The sequence below is a fragment of the Amblyomma americanum genome, chromosome 1 (genome assembly GCF_052857255.1).
Source record: "Amblyomma americanum isolate KBUSLIRL-KWMA chromosome 1, ASM5285725v1, whole genome shotgun sequence".
Lineage (NCBI taxonomy): Eukaryota > Metazoa > Arthropoda > Arachnida > Ixodida > Ixodidae > Amblyomma > Amblyomma americanum.
In genome coordinates, this window is record NC_135497.1 from 391,459,364 (window position 1) to 391,479,514 (window position 20,151).

The 20,151-nt window shown below is 47.3% G+C and overlaps 1 protein-coding gene across 7 annotated transcripts in view; it reads right to left on the reverse strand.

Annotated features, from left to right (window-relative positions):
* Positions 1-20,151, reverse strand: part of LOC144115712 (FK506-binding protein 15-like) — a 119,715-nt gene that overhangs the window by 91,141 nt on the left and 8,423 nt on the right. For all 7 annotated transcript variants that reach the window (XM_077650190.1, XM_077650187.1, XM_077650189.1 and 4 more), the window contains exons 7-10: positions 19,757-19,930; positions 10,599-10,664; positions 9,412-9,564; positions 4,666-4,766 (exon numbers count right to left, since the gene is read on the reverse strand). In XM_077650190.1, coding sequence (XP_077506316.1) covers positions 4,666-4,766; positions 9,412-9,564; positions 10,599-10,664; positions 19,757-19,930 — 494 coding nt within the window. The remainder of the gene's footprint in view (positions 1-4,665; positions 4,767-9,411; positions 9,565-10,598; positions 10,665-19,756; positions 19,931-20,151) is intronic.

Genomic DNA, 20,151 nt, shown 5'->3' on the forward strand with positions numbered 1-20,151 from the left:
GTGAAAGCCACAGAAGCAGACATTATACAGATTTCAGTTAACTCAGAGTTTTCAATGGACACTGCAGTCCCAACATATGGCTGTTTAACATTTATCTCCAATATAAACGATTAATGGTTTATGGGGTTTAACGTCCCAAAGTGACTCGGCTATAAGGAACACTATAGTGGAGGGCTCCGGATAATTTCAACCACCTGGGGTTCTTTAATGAGCACTGAGATCACTCGGTTCATGGGTCTCTAGCGCTGCACTTCCACTGAATTGCATCTCCACTGAAATGTGACTGCCGCCGCCACCGAGATTGGACCTGCATCTTTCAGGTCAGCAGCAGAGTACCATAACCGCTGAGCCACCGCAGCGGCTCCTTCAATACAAATGTAAGTGCAGTAACCGGGGATTTGAACTTTTAACACATGCACAGCAGCAAAACATAGCAGCTGCACGTATTCAGCCTGTTTCTTTGGTTGGTATGGCTTCAAATAGGCACACAGTGCTGAACTGAAATGAGGTGCGGCAGCCTCGTACAAAAAGCAGCTGAAAGAAGACAGTAGCAACAAAATCCAGTTGAAGAAATGAGATTGATGACCAGGATTAACCACCATGCAAATAGCACAGCATTGTGCACTTAACGGGACACTGAGGACAAACTGAAGTTGGCAGATAAAAATAGATTACAGTGTTCTAAAGACAAAGGTGCTACTTTGACTGAAAACAGAACTTTTGCAAGCTGAAAATATTGACTGACTGTAGATTTTTATGGTGCAAGGGCATCTATGGCCAAAAAGCACCATAGCACAAGGTATTTTCGACTTCTCAAGATGGCGTCAAAGACCCACTTCCCAAGCATTTCACTCTAAATATGCCGAGCACCAGACCGGGGGAAAGCTTGTACCCATTGTATCACCAGTGGGTACCCGGCGGCACTGCAAGCTAAAAATATGTAAAAAAAAAGAAAAAGAGGTGTCGCCGCAACCAGCCGGCTCCACAAGAAAACTGCAGTGTGTAGACAATTTCTGGAGCGCAGATCCCTGAGGCTGGGCTAGTGCAGTGCATCAAGACAGTTTTTTGCGAGCAGATCCATGAGGCTAGGTCACACTGTTATTCATTTGGAAATGGTTATCAAGGAATCTTTCTTGGTCTCGAAGTCACAAGTTTGAATCAAGAGGCAAGAAAATTTTTGGATGCAAATCTCTAAGCAATAAACGAGTCTTTTGTTGCTGAACAGACATAACATAGCCAGAATAGCCATAGCATCGATTTTTACTAAGAAAAAAAAAAAGTCTGACAGAGTTGTCCTCGGTGTTCTGTCCCTTAATCAAGGGGGGAAGAGCTGCATGCAGAAATTTAAATATCATGGGAAACATTTCCCTTGTCTGCTACATAACACAGAGGGCACATGCCATGGACTGGCCACAGAGAATGCAGCCATCATCCAACAGTGAATTTAGTATGCCCCTCTACTACCCCAGTTTTTCAACTGCCACTTGCACAGGCAAATCAAGACTTGGCAGTGCAGTGCTCCTCACACTGATCACCTTTAGGCATGTGCGAATATTTGACAATTTCAAATATTCAGCAGAATAGTAAAGTATTCAGTATTTGATATGATTACAGTAGAACCCCGCTGTTACGTTCCTCACTGCTGCGTTTTCCCGGCTGTTACGTCGTTTTCGTCCGGTCCCTGCATAGCTCCCATAGGATCCAATGTATTGGGTACCCCGCTGTTACGTTGTAGCTGTGAAAACGTTCCCGCATGATATGTCGCAACCTGGCACCCCGAACCCGGCCGGGCAACGCGCGCCAACCACCATTTTGACGAGTCTTGGACAGGCTTGGCTACGGAATTGGCTACAAGACCATGGCCTCCGAGATCACCCCCTTGCACGCGCATGGGCAATCTCGGAGGCCATAAAAAGCCGCACGCGAGTTGGAGAGATTGCCACTAGATAGCCACTGCCTCGTCAGCCGAAGCAAGTAAAACCCGCGGGCCCGCAGCAATCCAGTCTTTCTTGTTTGTGCGGTTCAACCCATCCGAGTCGTCCGTGTCCTTCCGTCAACAGCTACGCTGCCTACGCCTCATCAGGCCTCGCTAATCCAGTCTTTCTTGTTTGTGCGGTTCAACCCATCCGAGTCGTTCGTGTCCTCCCGTCAACAACTACGCTGCCTACGCCTCGCCGGGCCTCGCTAACACCGTGAGCGATTTGTCGTCCTTTGATGGCGTCGCGCAAGGCGCTTTCCCTCGAGGAAAAGCTGGATGTTCTCAACGCAGTCGACAGGCAGCCAGCGCGGAAAAGAGTCGACATCGCCTCAGACTGTGATGACGACGAGGAGCACGAGCCGCATGATTCCGGGGAGTTGGTGGACCCGAGCTTTGGAGAAGCCGTCGCGGCTCTGGACCTCCTCCGCAGGTACGTCGCACCTCAAAGCGACGCTGAGAGCAATGCGGCTTTCCAGGCCATCGAGAAACGCGTGGTGTTTTCCAGCAAGCGGAAAAAACGGCATTCGACCATTGTCGATTTTTTTAAGACCTAAACTCACTTGATGTCGAAATAAATTGTTTCAAGGCAAAGCTGCACTGTTTTCGTTAATTTTCGGACCTTTCCTCACTGTTGCGTTCTCCCGGCTGTTACGTTTTTTTTTCGCGGTCCAGTGAAAAACGTATGAACGGGGTTCCACTGTATATGGTTTTCGAAATTTCAAAGTATTTGTCTCGAGCGAATAGTGTTTCTGGAACTCTTGCTGCATGTGGTTTCGGTTCAGCATAGCTCACCTGGGAAGCACTGTGGTGTACGCGTAAGCAAAGCCCTGACTCTGCGCTGCATGCCTGAGCTCCCGCGCGTATGCCGGTGCTGGTCTGGCGGTGCTGGTATGCCGCTGCCGGTGCGGAAGCACAGCGCCCAGATCTGTACCTGCCAGGTGTCTGCGGCTGCACCACCAGCGGTGCACACGTGCCATAACCGAAGCAAAGTGCGATCAGCACGATGCACTTCTGCAAGCCACCAGTGTGCATGCGCTGATTGGTCGCGACAGGGGAGACATGCAAACAGCTAGCCAGCGCCTGGCATCTTGCAGTGTCCTCAGGTATATCTGTACACACACAGTGGCTCACCGTGGCAGTAGATCATGCTATGCTAAATCTGTCTAATTGGAGGACACACGACTCCCTTGATTTCCATGGAACGAGTTCGAGTTGACTGCAGCTGCTGCAATCGCTCTTCTCCGCATAAAATTTGCTAAACATGCGCGAAGCCGCGAGTATGAAGAGGAGCTAACACGAGACACGTGGATATGGGTGCCGCTTTCCAATGCCTGATATGGGGTGGCACTGAGCGCACTGTGCATTTGCCTCGCAGGTGTCATGGAGTCGCCGCTTAAAAGCAATAGCTGCACAACAACGCAATCGCAATAACAAGTGGCAGTTGGAGGCCCCACATACAGGTCTCACACCCCAAAAATATGTCAGCACCACATGTAGGTTGGTTCCCCCAATTTCTCGTGGCCATTTTTGCAGAAAGTTGACACAGCTTCAATGAGTATGACAAAGCTTCAACGTATACACTTTTTTTCATGTAATAGCCTAGTATGTTCAAAAAATGCATACTAGTTTTGAAAATGCCTATTGTGCCTTTTACCCCTTCGTCAGTGCCAAAGTATTCGAAATATTCGCTTCAAGATTATTCAAAGAAAATTACTATTCGCCTTGAATTTGCTTCAGACCAAAAAACCACTACTCTCACATGCCCAATCACCAAATGACCCCCCTCCCCCGCCAACCTCCCCTCACAGATTATGTGTGTCAATTCAAACGTACATCTCAAATTTTCAGTGCTTTACATATCCAGATCATTTGTTTATTTCAATATTCTCGATGGTGAGGGCTGTAAACAGGCCTTCACTATGAGTGTGGTAAAATCTAAAGCCATATTCACATGGCACGGGCAAAATATTGTACACAATAATAAAACAAATTGCAGGGTAGAACAGCCACATGCAACAATTCTAAGAGATAACAAGGAGATGTCTGGCCTCTGTACAACCCAAAACAACACAGCTCTGATGCTCAGCCCCATATAGTGTGAACAGCTGTGCTACTGTTCCTTTGAGCATGACAAAACAAAGGACCACACTAACAGATAAGGGTTGAAGAGAAGCTAGACAGCGTTTGTGGTGTCTTCAGTCCACAGCTCGTCTCCAGCCTTTGTCCATTGGTGTTGGTACTGGTACCATGTTTCATAACCCTTGCCTTGCATTATTGTGATGCATGCAACTTTTAAATAACTTGTGCACCAGTAATCTGGCAATGCAAAAATAAAGGGAAAAGGTAACCTAGGTAAGTGCTTCAGTTAAGAATGCACAGTCAACTACTTTGTCATCACAAAATGTACCAGTGGTAAGCACAATGGCACTGTGAACTACCTCAAGGAACTAGCTCGCTGCACTACGGGCCACTCCAGTAGACAATCTCTGCCACAATGTGAAGTTTTCAGCCATCCAGACCACAGGGAATCAAATGGCCAAGCCAGTGGTTGGATGAGTTTGTCCCTCACCGCAGCACCAACTATGCCTTCCTGCTTGATGCACAGGAAGGGTCGCAGGTTGCGACATGCCACAACTGGACCAAAGGGGCGAACCCTGTGATTAAGAATGAAAAGATGCACAGCTAACCCATGTGAGGAGCTCCTTGCTTCTCTCTTGTCTGCATCCACAGCTGCAGCAGAGACAGGAGTGGAAGACCGTCGGGTGCTGTCCTTGGCTGCTGGCTTAGGCTGTATTTGAATAAAACAAAGAAGTTGCAAAAACAATGAATGGCAACTTTTTTCATCATCATTTATTGAACCCTTAAGGACCCTTTACAGGGTATTATATAAGGGGGGGACACAACACATAACAACATAAGAACAAAGCCAAAGAGGTTGAAACAAAAAAAAAAAAAGAAACATAGTAAAACAGATACAACCATACAATGAGAGCAATGAGGACAACGAAATACAATGAGTAAAATCAAACGAGAACCCAGTTTTCATTTTTTTACTTTTGCCTGTCTTACAAAGGGGCCATAGTGGGCACTTTTGTGTTAGAGTTCATATCAAGTACATACTTGTTTAAAATGCACTTGCATCCAACCCGACAACAAACATTTGTTTCAAAAGATTGTCCTGAACTTTCTTTTGTCTCTGGCTTTTTACAATTTCACTGCAGAGATTGTGATTGCATACTAGAACTTGCAAAGACCAGTGTAAGTGCCCATAACAGCTGCCAGTAACAAGGGAGATAACTGAGGCCAGTGGAATCCGGACTTGGTAGCGCTTGCATTGGAAGCCTTTTCAATTGGTCGCTTAGATGAAGCACAAAAGTACATATCCCAGACAGGAGACTTTATCGAACAAAATGCTTTCTTCGCCCAACACAATACATGTCGTGTCCTGTAATCACCTTTTGTTTGTTACCTTCCTTTTCTTGATCACTATTTTGGTTGTTCTGTGCATTCAATCAGCAGCACATAAGAGCAAACAATTAGTTGCTGGTCAGTGCGCTGTCTTGTCACTTTTTCTGTGCTCCCTTCTGCATCCAAGTGTACAGTGTATATGCTAGATCAACTAGCCCAAAGAAACATTTTGCCAATAAAAGCAAGCACCAAATGACCAAGCACCAGTAAGGTATCCAATTCCAAGTAATTCTCTTTCCTTACTATGCCTATTCAAATTAATCAATTTGAATGATGGCGCAAAGCGGGCATAAGTCGTTATCACAGCTGTTTAATAGGTAGCACCATCCAGTGTGTTGCAAAAGAACTGTGGTCTAGTTTCGGATTCGGTTTTTTAATCAGCCATATAAGGGAGTATATGGCTGAACACTGAAACGTTTAAAAATGGCCTTCCTCTCCCCTCTGAACTCATACACTCTGGTGCAGCCGAAAAAATAAAGAAAATGGGCTGGTACTGCACCCTGCCCATGATACCATCACACGTTGCCACCCGGTTTGTTTACTTCCGGTGGCAGGATCCGCTTACCCGCCCGTCGGCGCAATCATTTGCGTACGTTTCACCGCTGTCATTGTGAGAGCATTTTGAACCCGGATCTCAAGGCACAGCTTCTACAAGTGACCAACCTGATAGGCTACGAACCCTACAAGTATGCCGTGCGTAGAAACCGGCTGCGGAATGCCGGCGGCAGCAGCAATGGCTCGTCGCCTAGCGCACAGGCTGACACAGGCGGCAACACAGGGGCGTTGTTCCCCTCCCTTCCAGTACGACCGTGGCCGGCAGCAACAGAGATGACTGCAGAGCTACGGGCGATCAAGCCGCCATGGCAAACCAGATGACTGTCCCCCTAGCGGAAGTGTAGCTGTGGCGTCATGCTAGCAGCAAATGGCAGTGCCGGGCTCCCTGTTGCTCACCGTGACACCACCATACTAGTGACGCATATTCTTAGAAAAAAAGCACCAAAAACAGTCACTACGTGCACACCAATTTTCTCGCGAGTTTTTAAAAATATATAAATTGTTAGCTTCGTCCTAGGGACTCATACTTTGTGCGAATGCTCAAAAGCATTCGTTCTAAACATGAAACATTTACCAGCAATCTTCGAACGCACTTCCTAGTCCCTTTAAGAAAACTGCAAAGTATGCCAACATTTAAAAGCAATCCAAAAAGGGCCATAGCAAATGATCCATGTCACTGATAACAGTGCTATTTCCTCAGCAACAATGCTGCCCTGCCATCAGCTTGAGTTGTGGCAATGTTAGAGATGGTCAAACTCTACTAAATTCTGCATCTCCAGGTTGCACACAGGCTACGAAGGATGCTGCACAAACACCCAAGAGGTAAATTTTGAGGACTTGCAGTTGTCCAACATGCTCTGAAATCTAAGTATATGCATGGATGTTTGTGTTTTGCCTCCATCCAATCGTGGTTACCATGGCTAAGCACCACACATGTGGCCCTGTGCACAGTAGCAATATAGCAACCTCTCATCCACCATGGTGGGTACTAAAAAGTGCCACCAACTTTCAATATGCACTACCAATGTACAGCCGCAGCCGTAACAACACTGAGCATGCTTTGGCGATCAAGCTCCTCACCCAGTGCAAATTAGGAGGCACTTGATACATATGCTAGCAAATGTCACTTTTGTGCTCACATATATCCCTAAGAAAGTGATGTCTTCTACCATGCAATCTTCATAATACGATCACAGCTGATACGAATGAGTAAAATCCCCTGGTAAAAGTGTACTGTGTGCAATAAGCAAAATTCCAAATGTTCCAGATGTCCTCCCGCGCCACATTGACGATAAGTTGCTGCAATCACACCGGCGAGCATTAAGTGTTGCCCCTCACATCTCTGACTCCGTGATCGCCAGTGGTGCAGTACGCACTGCGAGTACTGAGCGGTCATGCGCAGCCATAAATAAATCCCATCAGCCGTAAAAAGATCTGCGTTACTGTATTTCCCGTGCTTCTGCTAACGGATTCTGGATAATGCAAATATTTTTCACGACCCTGTGAGAACTCTGTATACAGTATACATTGCATACATTCTGTATACAGTATACTCTAGTGTATACAGAATGCACAAGAAAAGTTCAAATGCTGAAGCATGCTCCATATTATTTTGGCAGCACCTATGCATCACTACGAGAACGCTTTGGTTGATGCAGAGTCTGTGGGTGCTTTATTGTTTGATCGCACAGTGTAATAAAACCCATCTGGACTGTTTTTTCCTGAAGCATAATCCTAATATAAAACCAGCATCTGGCTCTGTAGTACAGTTGGCTCTTGATAATTACAATTTAAAGGGTATTAAAAATGTTCAGAGTTTTTCTGACTGAATTAAAAAAGTCCCTAATACACTTAACACTGACAAGCCCCAATGGTTACCAGGAACAAAAGGCCAGTTCAAATGAAGTGAGTATGAACTAACAAGAGTACACTTTGCCAGCAAAAAGCAAATTGAGCCTATCAAGACACCTCAGGAAACTGCAAAGCTTGCATTCAGAAGTGCAATCATTAAATGGCAGCATGAGTTGTACAGCATTCGCAAAATGAACCAGAGCTCCGATGAGTACAGTAACAAAAGTAAATAAGTAAATTTATAACTGCAGCCACATTTATGTGTGCCCACAGCCCTGTAGATATCAGGAAACAGGCAATGCTCATGTGCAAACATATTAGTGCAATGACATGTTTCTTGCAATAAGCAATATTAATCTTGGTGGGTGTTAAGTTAGAAGCCCACGGCGCCGATGGGTTGTCCCCCCCCCCGCACCTGTTCCCAGGAGTGGCCATGCCCGGGGGAAATAGAGGAATGTACGTCGAGGCGTGACGCCCGCGCGCTTAGGGTGCCTTGATGCCAGCTACGGCACTAATCCTTTCGGCTCTGGCGCCGAGTCATCCCCTGCTGACCAGCAGGGGGCCGACGACCTTGTCCCGCTGAAAACATTCCTTGGCTGTCAGCGGAGACGGCAAATCCGATGCGTGGCACTCGATGGAATGCACATGCAGCGAGCTGCGCACGCGGAGTCACGCGCCCTGCACATTCCAGGAGGTGCAGGGTCCACTGGGCTCGGATTGGGGAGCCCTGGGCTCTGCCCACTTGCACATACGGTGCCACTGCACTACTATTGGTTAAAATTGGGCGAGAGCTAGTTTACTAAAGCTCCGCCCAATTATCGAAGGGGTTAAAAACCCGCTGGAAACCATGACTGAGGACGAGCGCGTTGAGTCTCAAGCTCGGCCGTTTTTAACAGCCTTTTTTTAAACAGCCTTTTAAAACTGCCCTTTTAAACTGCCTTTTGCTCACCTGCCTTTTTATGTTGATCCTGTCTTGAATTATTCAGTTTGTTTGCCAAGAAGTTGGAATTGCTGCCCAAACCGGCAATGTGTCGCCAGACAAGCGGATGAAGACCGCTAATCCCTTCGTACTGCTAACCGCCGTGTATCGATCACCGGCCAGCGTGCCATCACCATCCACTGCTCGCGACGAGCAACCGACCAGCCCAAACCGGCCATCCCATCAGAAGGAGGGCAAGAACTTAACTGTGGGTCTACAATAACTCTGAATTCTTTGTATGTTGCCATCTAAAGAGGCCTGCTATAAAAATTATGTTCCATCCACTTTTGGTTCCTTCTGCATGTGAACGCACACAGCAGACAGTATTGTCTTTCATTGCTTCTCCCAACTCAGAGAGGTGCTGGCATATGTACTGCAGCCAATGGTTACAAATAAACTATATGAACACAGATGGTTCAAAAGGAGGAGGTAGATACAACCACAAATACCAAGTAAGCTATGGAGACATTCGAATGAACCTTGGATGGTTTGGCCGGTGTGGATTTGAGAAGTTCTCATACAACATGCATAAGCAAAGTGGCCTACTGCATGCGCTGACCACAGAGGCAAAATGGCCCACCTTGCTGACAGAGCTGACTGAGACATCGTACACCAGAACAGAGTCTGGTGGAATTGTGGTCCCCAAGCCTTTTGAGCCATATCCAAAAGAGGGTGGCAGTACGAGGAGCCTGCGAGAATTCTTCTTGCAGCCAAGAAGGCCCTCCTCCAGGCCCTGCAGCATCAAAAAAGAGAGAACAGAAAGAATCTTTAGATCGAAGCAAACTCACAACAAAGGGTGCATCAATGCACACAAATGCTTATGCAGCTAACACAAAAAGAGGGCACAACTTATATTAGGTGGGTAACTCAAGCAAGTAAATTGCTCAGACAAATAAGAACTGAACAACAATAGCACAACACAGATACGAGCAGCACAAAGCAAGATGGATATCTGCCAAAGCACATAAAATCATGCATTTCCTGCACTTGTGAGTCATACCTTACTGGCACATCTGAAACTAATTTCATAGTATGTGGCTGAGAGCAAATTTTTCATAATTCTGTTATTGCATCTCTTTTTTTTACGCTTGGGAGGTGTATAATGCATACGTGAAGGCAGAAGCAATACATGTACATGTTGTCCGGTACAATAAAATTTGTTGCGAGTGGCAGATCTTCCTGTCGTCTTCTGTCTCATTTTGGCACCTTTAAACCAAGAATAACAGTTCTATGAGGAGTCAGTGACCAGCTGCAAAGCTCCGTTTGATGTGGCTTCCATGCCAAGCCGGCAAGGCTTCGTGACTCAGTGAGTGGCGTACTACGAGTATGTAGGCAGGTGGCACACTGCTAGTGTGGGTGCACCATATTCTTGCTTCTAGGTTACAGATAAGCTGATCTACTGGCATATCCAATCATAATGGCGTTACCAATACACCTAACTGTTTCAATCTGGGACCAACTGCATGGTAGTAACAGCTGAGGATTAATGGCATAGCGAAAACTGAGGCAATCATGTGCAAACACAAGCAAGACATGAGAAATGGCACAGTACGAATTAAAAGCCATATTAGCTGACAATGTTAAGCAGTGCTAAAGCCTGACAAAATGTGTTATTTTTCCCAAGGGTGCAAATCCATCATGTTAAATCATTTGCCCTTAACTTATCAAAATTATGCGACACAGGCTGAAAAAAATCAAACTCATTCAAAGGTCACACAGAGAGCAGCGATTAAAAAAAAAAAAAGAGGCAAGTGAAAACAATTTCACCTTCACATGTTTTCCTCTTCCAATCTTAATTTTTTGAGGCTCATCACTCTCAGTAGTATCAAAGACCTGAAAACAATCATAAATCACTCTTAATGTTACTAGCCTGAAAACACCCCACAAAAAAAATGTTCCAAGCAATCTGTCACAACAATTGATACAGAGCGCACTAGCTGTAATCAGAGAAGGTAAACAAAAGTTGAGTTATAATATGTGTTCTTATGTTGGTAATGCTGGTGGTAGTACTGCAACTGACCGTCACAAAGAATCATGACTACAACAATTCCTTTGGAAAAGACAGTAACAAAATGCAGCAGCCAGATCTCCACATTTAAATACTAACGTTAGTAATGTACAATCAATTGTGAAAGTTCCCTAGCTGAAACCCCAGTGATCAAAGCAGGCACTTTCTGGTTTTATGACTAAAGTCGCAAGGTAACTTGGCTACCAATCACACGTTTACAAAAACAAATCACCACGGAATGCCATTTGGCAGTTCAAATTTGTCTACTCCTTACTATGTTTGTTTCTAATAACAAACTTCATGCCCACAACAAATGTTTACGTTGGAGATTCTTCAAATGGACAAAAAACAATACGGGTACAACCTCAGTCCCCTCTATTCTGCACTTACACTGCAAGCACGAAAGTCTATGAATGTCTCATAACCTAAAGTTTACTTTTTGAAAGAGCCCTAGAATGCATTTCAAGTGCAAAAAAAATGCCGGCAAAAGCAGAGAGTGAAATCATGACTATCTGGCCCTCCTATCACTGTCACATGTGATATGCAAAGCTAACTAATTAATCTGAGCCAGTCACGTATACCCATCTCCTTAAGGATCATTCCCACTAGTGTCAGAAGCAACTTCTGGCGAAAACTGCCTCTTGCTAAGGATTAGTTGCCGAGACATCACAAGCAGAACAAGAGCACAGGAGTCAGGCATGCATGTCTGCTTCAAATGCAAGGAGAATGGAATATGTCAGCAACTGACAGACTAAGCTCTTTACAGAAGCAATGCACGTAGGAGATTTCAACGCTCATTGTAGGAGATTTCAACGCTCCGTGTCGGCAATGGGGCTACCTTAGGGAAGAACCCCGAGGCAGAAAATTGGCGGAACTAATTTCGACTCTCGCTGCAACCCTCCATACCGATCCGGCCAACCCCACTCGCATGGGCAACTCGGTAACCAGGGATACATGCCCAGATTTGACCCTTACACGCAATATTCAGCACGCCGACTGGCTTAACACCCAAGGCACCCTTGGCAGTGACAATTGCATCATTAATACGACCATTTACACACGGCCCCTTAAACGCCGCACAACGTAAGCACATATTCCCGATTGGACTAAGTTCCGCTCGAAACTTCCCTCTGTCGACATCGTTCACTCGGGATATCAAGAATGAGTGACCTCTCTAATGACAACTCTCCGCAAAAACGAACAATACATTCAGCTCACTGATTCCATCCCTGAAGTAGACAACCATCTTCTCCATCTTTGGGAGGCCCGCCGCAGCCTCACCAAATGATGGAGAAAGCAGAAACACAACAAGAAACTCGGACACCGCATTCTTGAACTCACTCACAAGGCTGCCGACTATGCTGCTCAGTTAGCCGACATTAACTGGGTGGATCGATGCAACACTGCTGCACAGCAGATGTCTGGCCGCAACACCTGGCGTATGTTTCGTGCACTTATTGACCCCAATCAAACGCGTGCAGAAATGGCGCGGCACCTACAACGTGCAATGCATAACTTTCCCGGTACTACAACACAACTGGCCCGAACATTGTGTGATAGACATCTCTGTACCACGGTGGACCCTCGCCTTTCTCAATGCTCAAACATAGGGCAAACAAATCTGGAGCTGGACGCCCCCTTCAAGCTCCATGATTTGAAGGAGGCCCTAGCCAAAATGAAACGTGGTACTGCACCAGGCCGGGACAGGGTTACCGTCAAACTTCTGGCGAACCTTCCGGATGCAGCCTATCGTACCCTCCTCGAATTCATCAACCATATCTGGCTTGGAGAGATTCCTCTCCCCCCGGATTGGAAAACAGCCTTAGTGACGTTTATTCCTAAGGCAGGCAAGCCAATTGATGTGGAGCACCTGCGCCCTATCTCCCTCACATTTTGTGTCGGCAAACTGATGGAGACTATGGTGCGAGACAGGTTGTCCACTTACCTCGAAACACATCACACTTTTCCAGACACTATGTTTGGTTTCCGACCACAGAAATCCGCACAAGACATCCTTCTACAACTCCATCATGACATATTAGAGCCCAAAGAACTCCCTCACAATGACAAGGTAGTCCTGGCCTTGGATTTGAAAGGAGCCTTTGATAATGTAAAACATGAAGTAATACTTAACCACCTCCAAGGTACCAACTGTGGTCAGAATACATACCGATACATCTGGCAATTTCTCACGAATCGACAGGCCTACATTCGAATTCAAGACAAGGAACACGGACCGTATACCATCAGATCCCGGGGTACACCACAGGGTGCGGTTTTATCTCCCCTCCTCTTCAACCTCGCAATGAAAGACCTTCCCGCAAAATTAAGCTCTATGCCCGGCATCCAATATGGCCTATATGCAGATGATATCTCTATCTGGGCAACAGAAGGCAATCTCGGGCACATGGAGACCTGCCTACAACAGGCAGCGGAGGCAGTGGACACTTACGCTGCATACTGTGGTCTCCAGTGTGCTCCCACCAAATCTGAATTTGTCCATATTCGATCCTCTCTTCGGGACGACACTTCAATTCACCTCACACTCCCTTCGGGTCCAATTAAAGAGGCCAAGGAGATCCGCATCCTCGGTCTCTTTATTCACCAACAACGCAGGCCGGACACAACACTCGCAAAACTCCGCATGTATGGTGATCAGGTGGGCCGTATGGTACGCCGAGTCTCCAACAAGCGTGGGGGGTTACGAAGCAAAGATGCCTTGCGGCTGGCACATGCCTTTGTAACGAATAGAATCTCTACTCAACCCCCTACCTTCACATGCGCCAACACGACGAGGACCAACTCGAGGTCATGCACTGCCAAGTCATCAAACGGGCTCTTGACCTTCCCATTACCACATCCAACCAGCATTTGTTGGACCTGAGGGTGGTCAACACCTATCGGGAACTCCGAGACGCCTATCTCGTCAACCAATATACGCGCCTATCACAAACGCCATCCGGTCGCCGCATTCTTGACCGACTCCACATCCAACACACCATCACCTTTGAGGAACGGGCACGAGCGCCAGAACCCTGGAAATGCGCCCTCAAGGTCCGACCAACATGTCATACTCTGACCACAATGGCCGTCGCCAGGCGCGTGCGGAAGCACTGGAGCGACATTATGGTCGATAACAACACGTGTATTACGTGGACATTGCCGGTCCCCACCGTGGGGGGTGGTTCACCGCAACATTGGCCCACGACAACACCACAGTGGCAGGACTCACTTTCCGTGCATACAGCGCAACACACGCGGAGGAAATCGCGATTGCGCTCGCACTCTCCCTCCCACAAGTGAAACACATCATTACCGACTCGAAGGGGGCCTGTCGGAACTATGAGCTGGGTTGGATACCTCCTCTCGCCTGGCGCATCCTACAAAATAGGTGTCGGTCCAGCGACCCTCCAAACTGTAACCTCATCTGGGCTCCCGGCCACCAGGGACTCCAGGGCAATGAGTTAGCCGATCAGGCGGCCCGCGCGCTCTCTCCCCGGGCACTCACACTTGCTCAGGAAGCCTACTACGAGCCTACCCAATATTTAATTACATTCAAAGACATCACTACATATTATAAGGACAGTCATCGTCGCTTTCCGGAACCCTGTAAGGGTCTCCGGAGAGCAGACGAACGGCTTCTTCTCAAAATTTTTACAAATACAATGCTGTGCCCGGCAGTATTGAAACACTTCAATTCAGAATTTGATGGTGGCTGCAGGCTGTGCGGAGCGACGTTCTCGGACGTTTTCCATATGGTCTGGGCCTGCCCTTCCAATCCCCACCCTTCCCGATCCTTCATCTCCCACCCTTCTAGGGAGGCCTGGGAGGCGGTGCTGCTCAGCTGCCATGACCTGCAGTCCCAACGGACCTTGGTCGCCAGGGCGCGAGCGGCGCTAGACGCCATTGGGGCTCCGGAATAGGAGCTCCACCTAGATATGTGAGGACCTGGGCCATAGGGCCTGGGCCCAAGCACCTCCTTGTAAATAATAAATTTTTACCACCACCACCACCAGACTAGTCGGCTTCAATCGCAAAAAAAAATGAATGCAAAAACACACAGCTATCTACTAAAAGAATGTGTCCATGGTAAAAAGCACTCCACTCTGGGCTTGATGAAACTCAAGGGTCAAGGTAATGAAGGAAGCTCTAATACACAATGGGGCTAAAAACTGACAAGTATGGCAAGATGGGTTATGCATAAGTGACGTTCACAAGAGAGACAAAACAGGACTAGCAAGGAAGTGTGCTCGTCTCATCTTGCTTCTCTTGTGACCAACTTGCTAAACAATCTATCCTGCTAAAAATGGACATTTTGAAAGCTCATTTGGGCCAAGTTTCACAGGCAACCTCTCGCAAGTTTCAAAGAAAGGTTCTCTTGAGAGTTCTCTTTGTGACTATTACTCCTTAGGGGAAGAAAAAAAAAATGTCCTTCATGTCACATCATTTGTTGGTGTTAGCCATGTCTCAAAAAAAATATTTTGATACCGATGCAAGGGAAGTACTAGCACGGGCCTCCATAGACTGGCGATGTGCTTTGTAAAGCGATTCGAAAAATGAACACTCAAATCTTGGCAGAACTGCACCTTTACATTTGAACAGACCACTTGAAATTGCAACGAAGACCACTCTCAGGCCATCCGAAAGATATATAAACTCAAACTCAATTTGTAAGCATTGCATTAGTTTAGTGAAATCAAATCACTGCGCCTCTTGAAATTATTTCAGCATTCATTTGGCAAGGAGAAGTGTTTTTCCAGTTGATGGTCTCAGGAATAAGGGTGTCTTGCCTGTCCAGTGTCTGAATTAATGACATCAAGCATGATCACCTATGCATCTGTGACATGACTGCACCACTAAAAAAGGAAGCAGAAAAGGTCGACCATGCAACATGGGAAGCTTGAACAAGGTTTGCTTACAACAAATGAATGAAAGAAAATCGGTAGTAAAAGTTATATCACCCACAAGCTGTATTAAATAAAATCAAGCAGGGCTGGAGGCTAGCATCATAAAGGAGCAAAGCCAGGCTCTTTCCTCTCGCCACCTTGTCTTGCAGCACTGCTAGTTTCGATCATCAGCTGCCATGTAGAACACAAATATTAATGAAGGCATTTTTTTTTGTCCTTTTCATGTTTTGTTATTTGTACTCTTATTCAAACATCACTGGAAAAAAAGAATTGCACTATTTACAAACTAAAAATGTACGTATAGTGTGATACAACTCAAGAACGCTTAGCAGTTGATGCCCCTCAAAGGGGGACCTCCAGCCCATGACATCGACCAGTCCTCCAGACGTCACGGTTGATCCCTTAGCGTGAAATGGGATTAACCGCAACGTCACGACAATTGGCCAACACTACTGGCTGGGGGGCCTCGCTTGAGGTGTACCGTATTTACGTGCATAATTTGTGCCCTCACATAATTTGCACACCCTTAACTTATCACCCGGGTTTACAAAAATTTTTTACTCGCATATTTTACGCAACGCGCTGAGCTTGACCACCATCATGCACGCGGGCTCTACCCTATGGCTCTACCCAGTAGCATTCAGCTATTCCGCGTGTTTGTTTGGAAGGCTTTTTAAATCTTTTGTGCACTGGGCGTTCATGGTGGTGTCAGGGGCCGCTGTTACAATCGCGGCGGCACCAACGGCATCGCCACTCGGAACAGCCAGCAGCTGATAGAAGAGCCAACACCGCTGTTTGTTTGGCTTATGCATGTGACTCTACTGCCAGCTATGCTTTTCCTGGTGGCTCTGACGGCTTGTGTTCGGTTGTTCGGTCGTGTCTTACGATGGGATATCACAACTATGCGGCAAGTTTCAAAGTGCTTGTCAGCGCCTTATCGCGGTGCAGAGCGGCAAAGCCAGCGAGAATAACTGAGTGCGCACAAGTTTGTCCATAGACGACAATCGTTGTGTCGGAAAACTTGTGCGCACGTGGCTATTCTCGCTGGCTTCTCAGCTCCACGCCGTGATAAGGCTCCGACAAGCAGTTTGGTCGATGCTCGCGCGGTACTGTTAAAGAATTGTGCGGTGTGATAATTGATTTATTGATTCGTGGTTGCTTTCCTGGACGAAGCTGCGAAAGCAAACTTACAGAATCCGGAACTACCGAACAATTGGCTGGGCCGCAAGCGATGACGCTGTTTTAGTGTCTTATTCAGCTTTGTGCATGCACTTTCATGCCATCCCGCAAGGGGGGGCGGGGGGGAGGGGCCGGGTGCTGACGTATACGCAGCAACATACACTATACCTATATTGCGCGTTATAACCTCTGTGGAGTGTTTTAAGTCGCGCTCGCAAAATCCCCGCGTAATTTGCGCACCCCCTTCTTGGAGCCCTGAATTATTAATAAAAAGTGCGCAAATTATGCGCGTACATACGGCATTCATGGCTTGTAACTGACCACAGTTTTACTACAGGAGCTCACAGTATTGTTATCTCTTACAGTTTTCAACTCTGGTCATCACAAAGCACCGTCACCCATAGTGAAGGAAAGTGTACTGAAAGCTGCCACACATATACTTCCAAATTACGCTACAAAACACAGTTTTTGCAGACATCTACACATCTGATATTGTGGAAAGACAGCCTTTTAAAGGGACACTGAGGAGAAATTGAAGTTGGCTTGTATCGATAGAATACCAGCTCCTGATCACAAAAACGCCGCTCTCACTGAAAACAAAGCTCTTGTAAGGTAGAAAATAGCAAGAACAAAAATACAGGTATCGCCGCCCCAGGCCAATCTTGCAAGTACAAGCGTGGTGATGCCATAAGACAAGAGACGCCACCTTGGAGGAATTTTCCATCCTACTTGGTTTCGCGAATCTCTGAGGCTGACAAAGGTAGGTTGCGCAGACCAATATTGAAGTAAGTTTTGTTTTAAAACCAATAGTTAACTTTTATCACACAAGGAAGGCAGGCAAAAGACAACCTGAATATTGGAAGCAAAGAAAACGGATGCTTGGCAGCACCACAGGCGGCCAGGAGAGTTTCGATTTGTTATGGCGCTTCGTGTCTATGAGCTTTGCGTGCCCCGTGGTTTTGTTTTTGAGTCCTTCGATTTACAAGCGCCGAACAGCAGAGGAACTCCAAGTGCCGCTTCAAGTGCTAGTTAACCTTTGAAGGAGCCTGTTAAGGCTTGTCAGATGATCGCCACGGTCGATGAAAAGCTATGATGGCACGATGGTCGGTGATCGTACAAGGCAGCACATGTGTATTCGCACGCTTGCCCGGTGAAACATTCCCGGCTGTGCCAGTCAACTTCAAACTACTTAACGGAAATCGTTTATTAGGGACGGGAGACAAGGTACAAGGCAGTTCAGAAAAACTGCTGATGGCCTAGCTCTGTTAGGCTAGGATATACTTAGCGAAAGCGCGGAGATTTCTGCATCAGAAGAGTGCATTCACTAGATGCGCCTTTATTGACGGCTGTAACTTGAGCCGTCGTGGCGGAGCGGTAGCATTTCCGCCTCAAACGCCGAAGGCCCTGGTTCGATTCAGAACCTCGGTACCGGACTTCTTTTCTTTTATTCAGTGAGTGGGCGGGGGGTTTCAGTGGCTCCCATGTATGCCGCCGCTGAATACGTTGGTTAGCGGTTAAGCGCAGGCTCTGTTAAGGCGCGTTTATGCTGCGGCAAGGCACGCGCGCGCGCGCTGCATGGCGAAGTCACGTCGGTCAAAGCGAGACCCTCTATACTCCAACTGCGCTTGACCGCTGATGCGTTCGGCAGCTTCGGCGCACTCAGACCGCACTGGCGGGGAGATTGGAGCATGTATCTATTTCGCGCCGAGTGCGCCAGCCGCCGCCGGCCCGGCCAGACTGATTTGGCTCCGCGGCGAGGTGCGCGTTATATTCAATAGCTGCGGCAGTTGGGCGGAGCTGTTCTTTTCGAGCTCGGCTATTTTAATCCATTCACAGTACATATCTGAAGATACATGCAAGTTGGCGAGAGAGCCAGATCCAGTGGACCCGTTGGATCTAGCGGAAGCCGCTGAAGCGTTGTGCGCCGGCTTTGATTTCAAGCCGCCGACTTTAAACGCGACCGCCCTCGAGCACCCATCTGTTTTTTGTGGCAACAAAAATAAATAAATAACTTGGCCCTTGCAACCGTGGGAGATCTCGACGCCGCCTGCTGCACTGTGCAACTGCGCCGTTCAAGGAATCACAATCCGTTGGCCCCAAAGCCCCGGCCAGCCTCCGATGGGCGCAAGGCGCCGACCTTGTCCTGGCCCCTTGAGACTCCCCGCACTGGGGTTATGATATTTAGTTTGCAACGGCTGCTCTCTGAGGAAGGGGGAAACCACCCGCCGGCGCCTAACCTAACCGTGCTCCCTCAAAAGCATCGCACGCTCTGTGGGGCTGAGGTCGATGAAATGCAGGCCAGAGTTTTTGCGAGAACTACGTCGTCGTGTTCGGGAACGGGATCCATCGTAACGCTGGCAAGACGGCGGTGCAAATGTAAACAAAGCGACGGTGGCGACCCCTGATAGATGCCTTCAACGTGCGGCGGCGGTAGCTTTCATTTCGGCAGCTGCTAGACCGCACCGCTAGCTGCCAGAAATCACGGAGTCTCCATTTACGTCACGTTGCACGTCACTCCGTTCTGTGTCGTTATAAGAGTTCTCCGTGTCGTCATAAGAGTTCTCGAGTTTGAATCGGAGCGGCGGGAAAAACTTTTTTAACTTCGAATCCAAATTTCTTTGAAATAAATGCATCTTTCGCTCCCGGACAAGCGTCAACAAAGCCATGAAATGCCGAACTATCAGATATTGCTAACAAAAAAATTTTGATAGGGTTCTCCTCAGTGTCCCTTTAAATTAAGACTCAATTTTGGGATTTAAGGTCACTTAAAAACTTCAATATTTGCTACCTGGCTTGTCTACTACACTACAAGAAAATGTCATTATACTCGCCTTTTTGAGGCTGTGTTCACTAGTCAAGAGCCAAGCAGTGTATTTAATGACTGCTGAGCTGCCATGCACGAGGCTGTCGCCATCACCTTCACCAGGAACCACCAAGTCCTGGCAGATGTAGTAGTTGAGTTCGGTAAGACTACCACCAAGACTCAGGGCCTTGGCTATAACAGCCTGGAATGGGAGTGGAAGAAAAGTTAAGCCCATCAGCAATGCAGGAGAGAATTGGGCCTGCCTCTTCCACAAAACGCACTTGGTTCAGCCCTATGAGAGCTTTCTCCTCGTTGTGTGCATGCCGCACACATATTTCAACCCACAACAATCACAATCACAGCTCCCAACAAGCAAAAAATCTAAACCCTCAGAATCTGAGTTTGCCTTCAGAGGAGACAGTA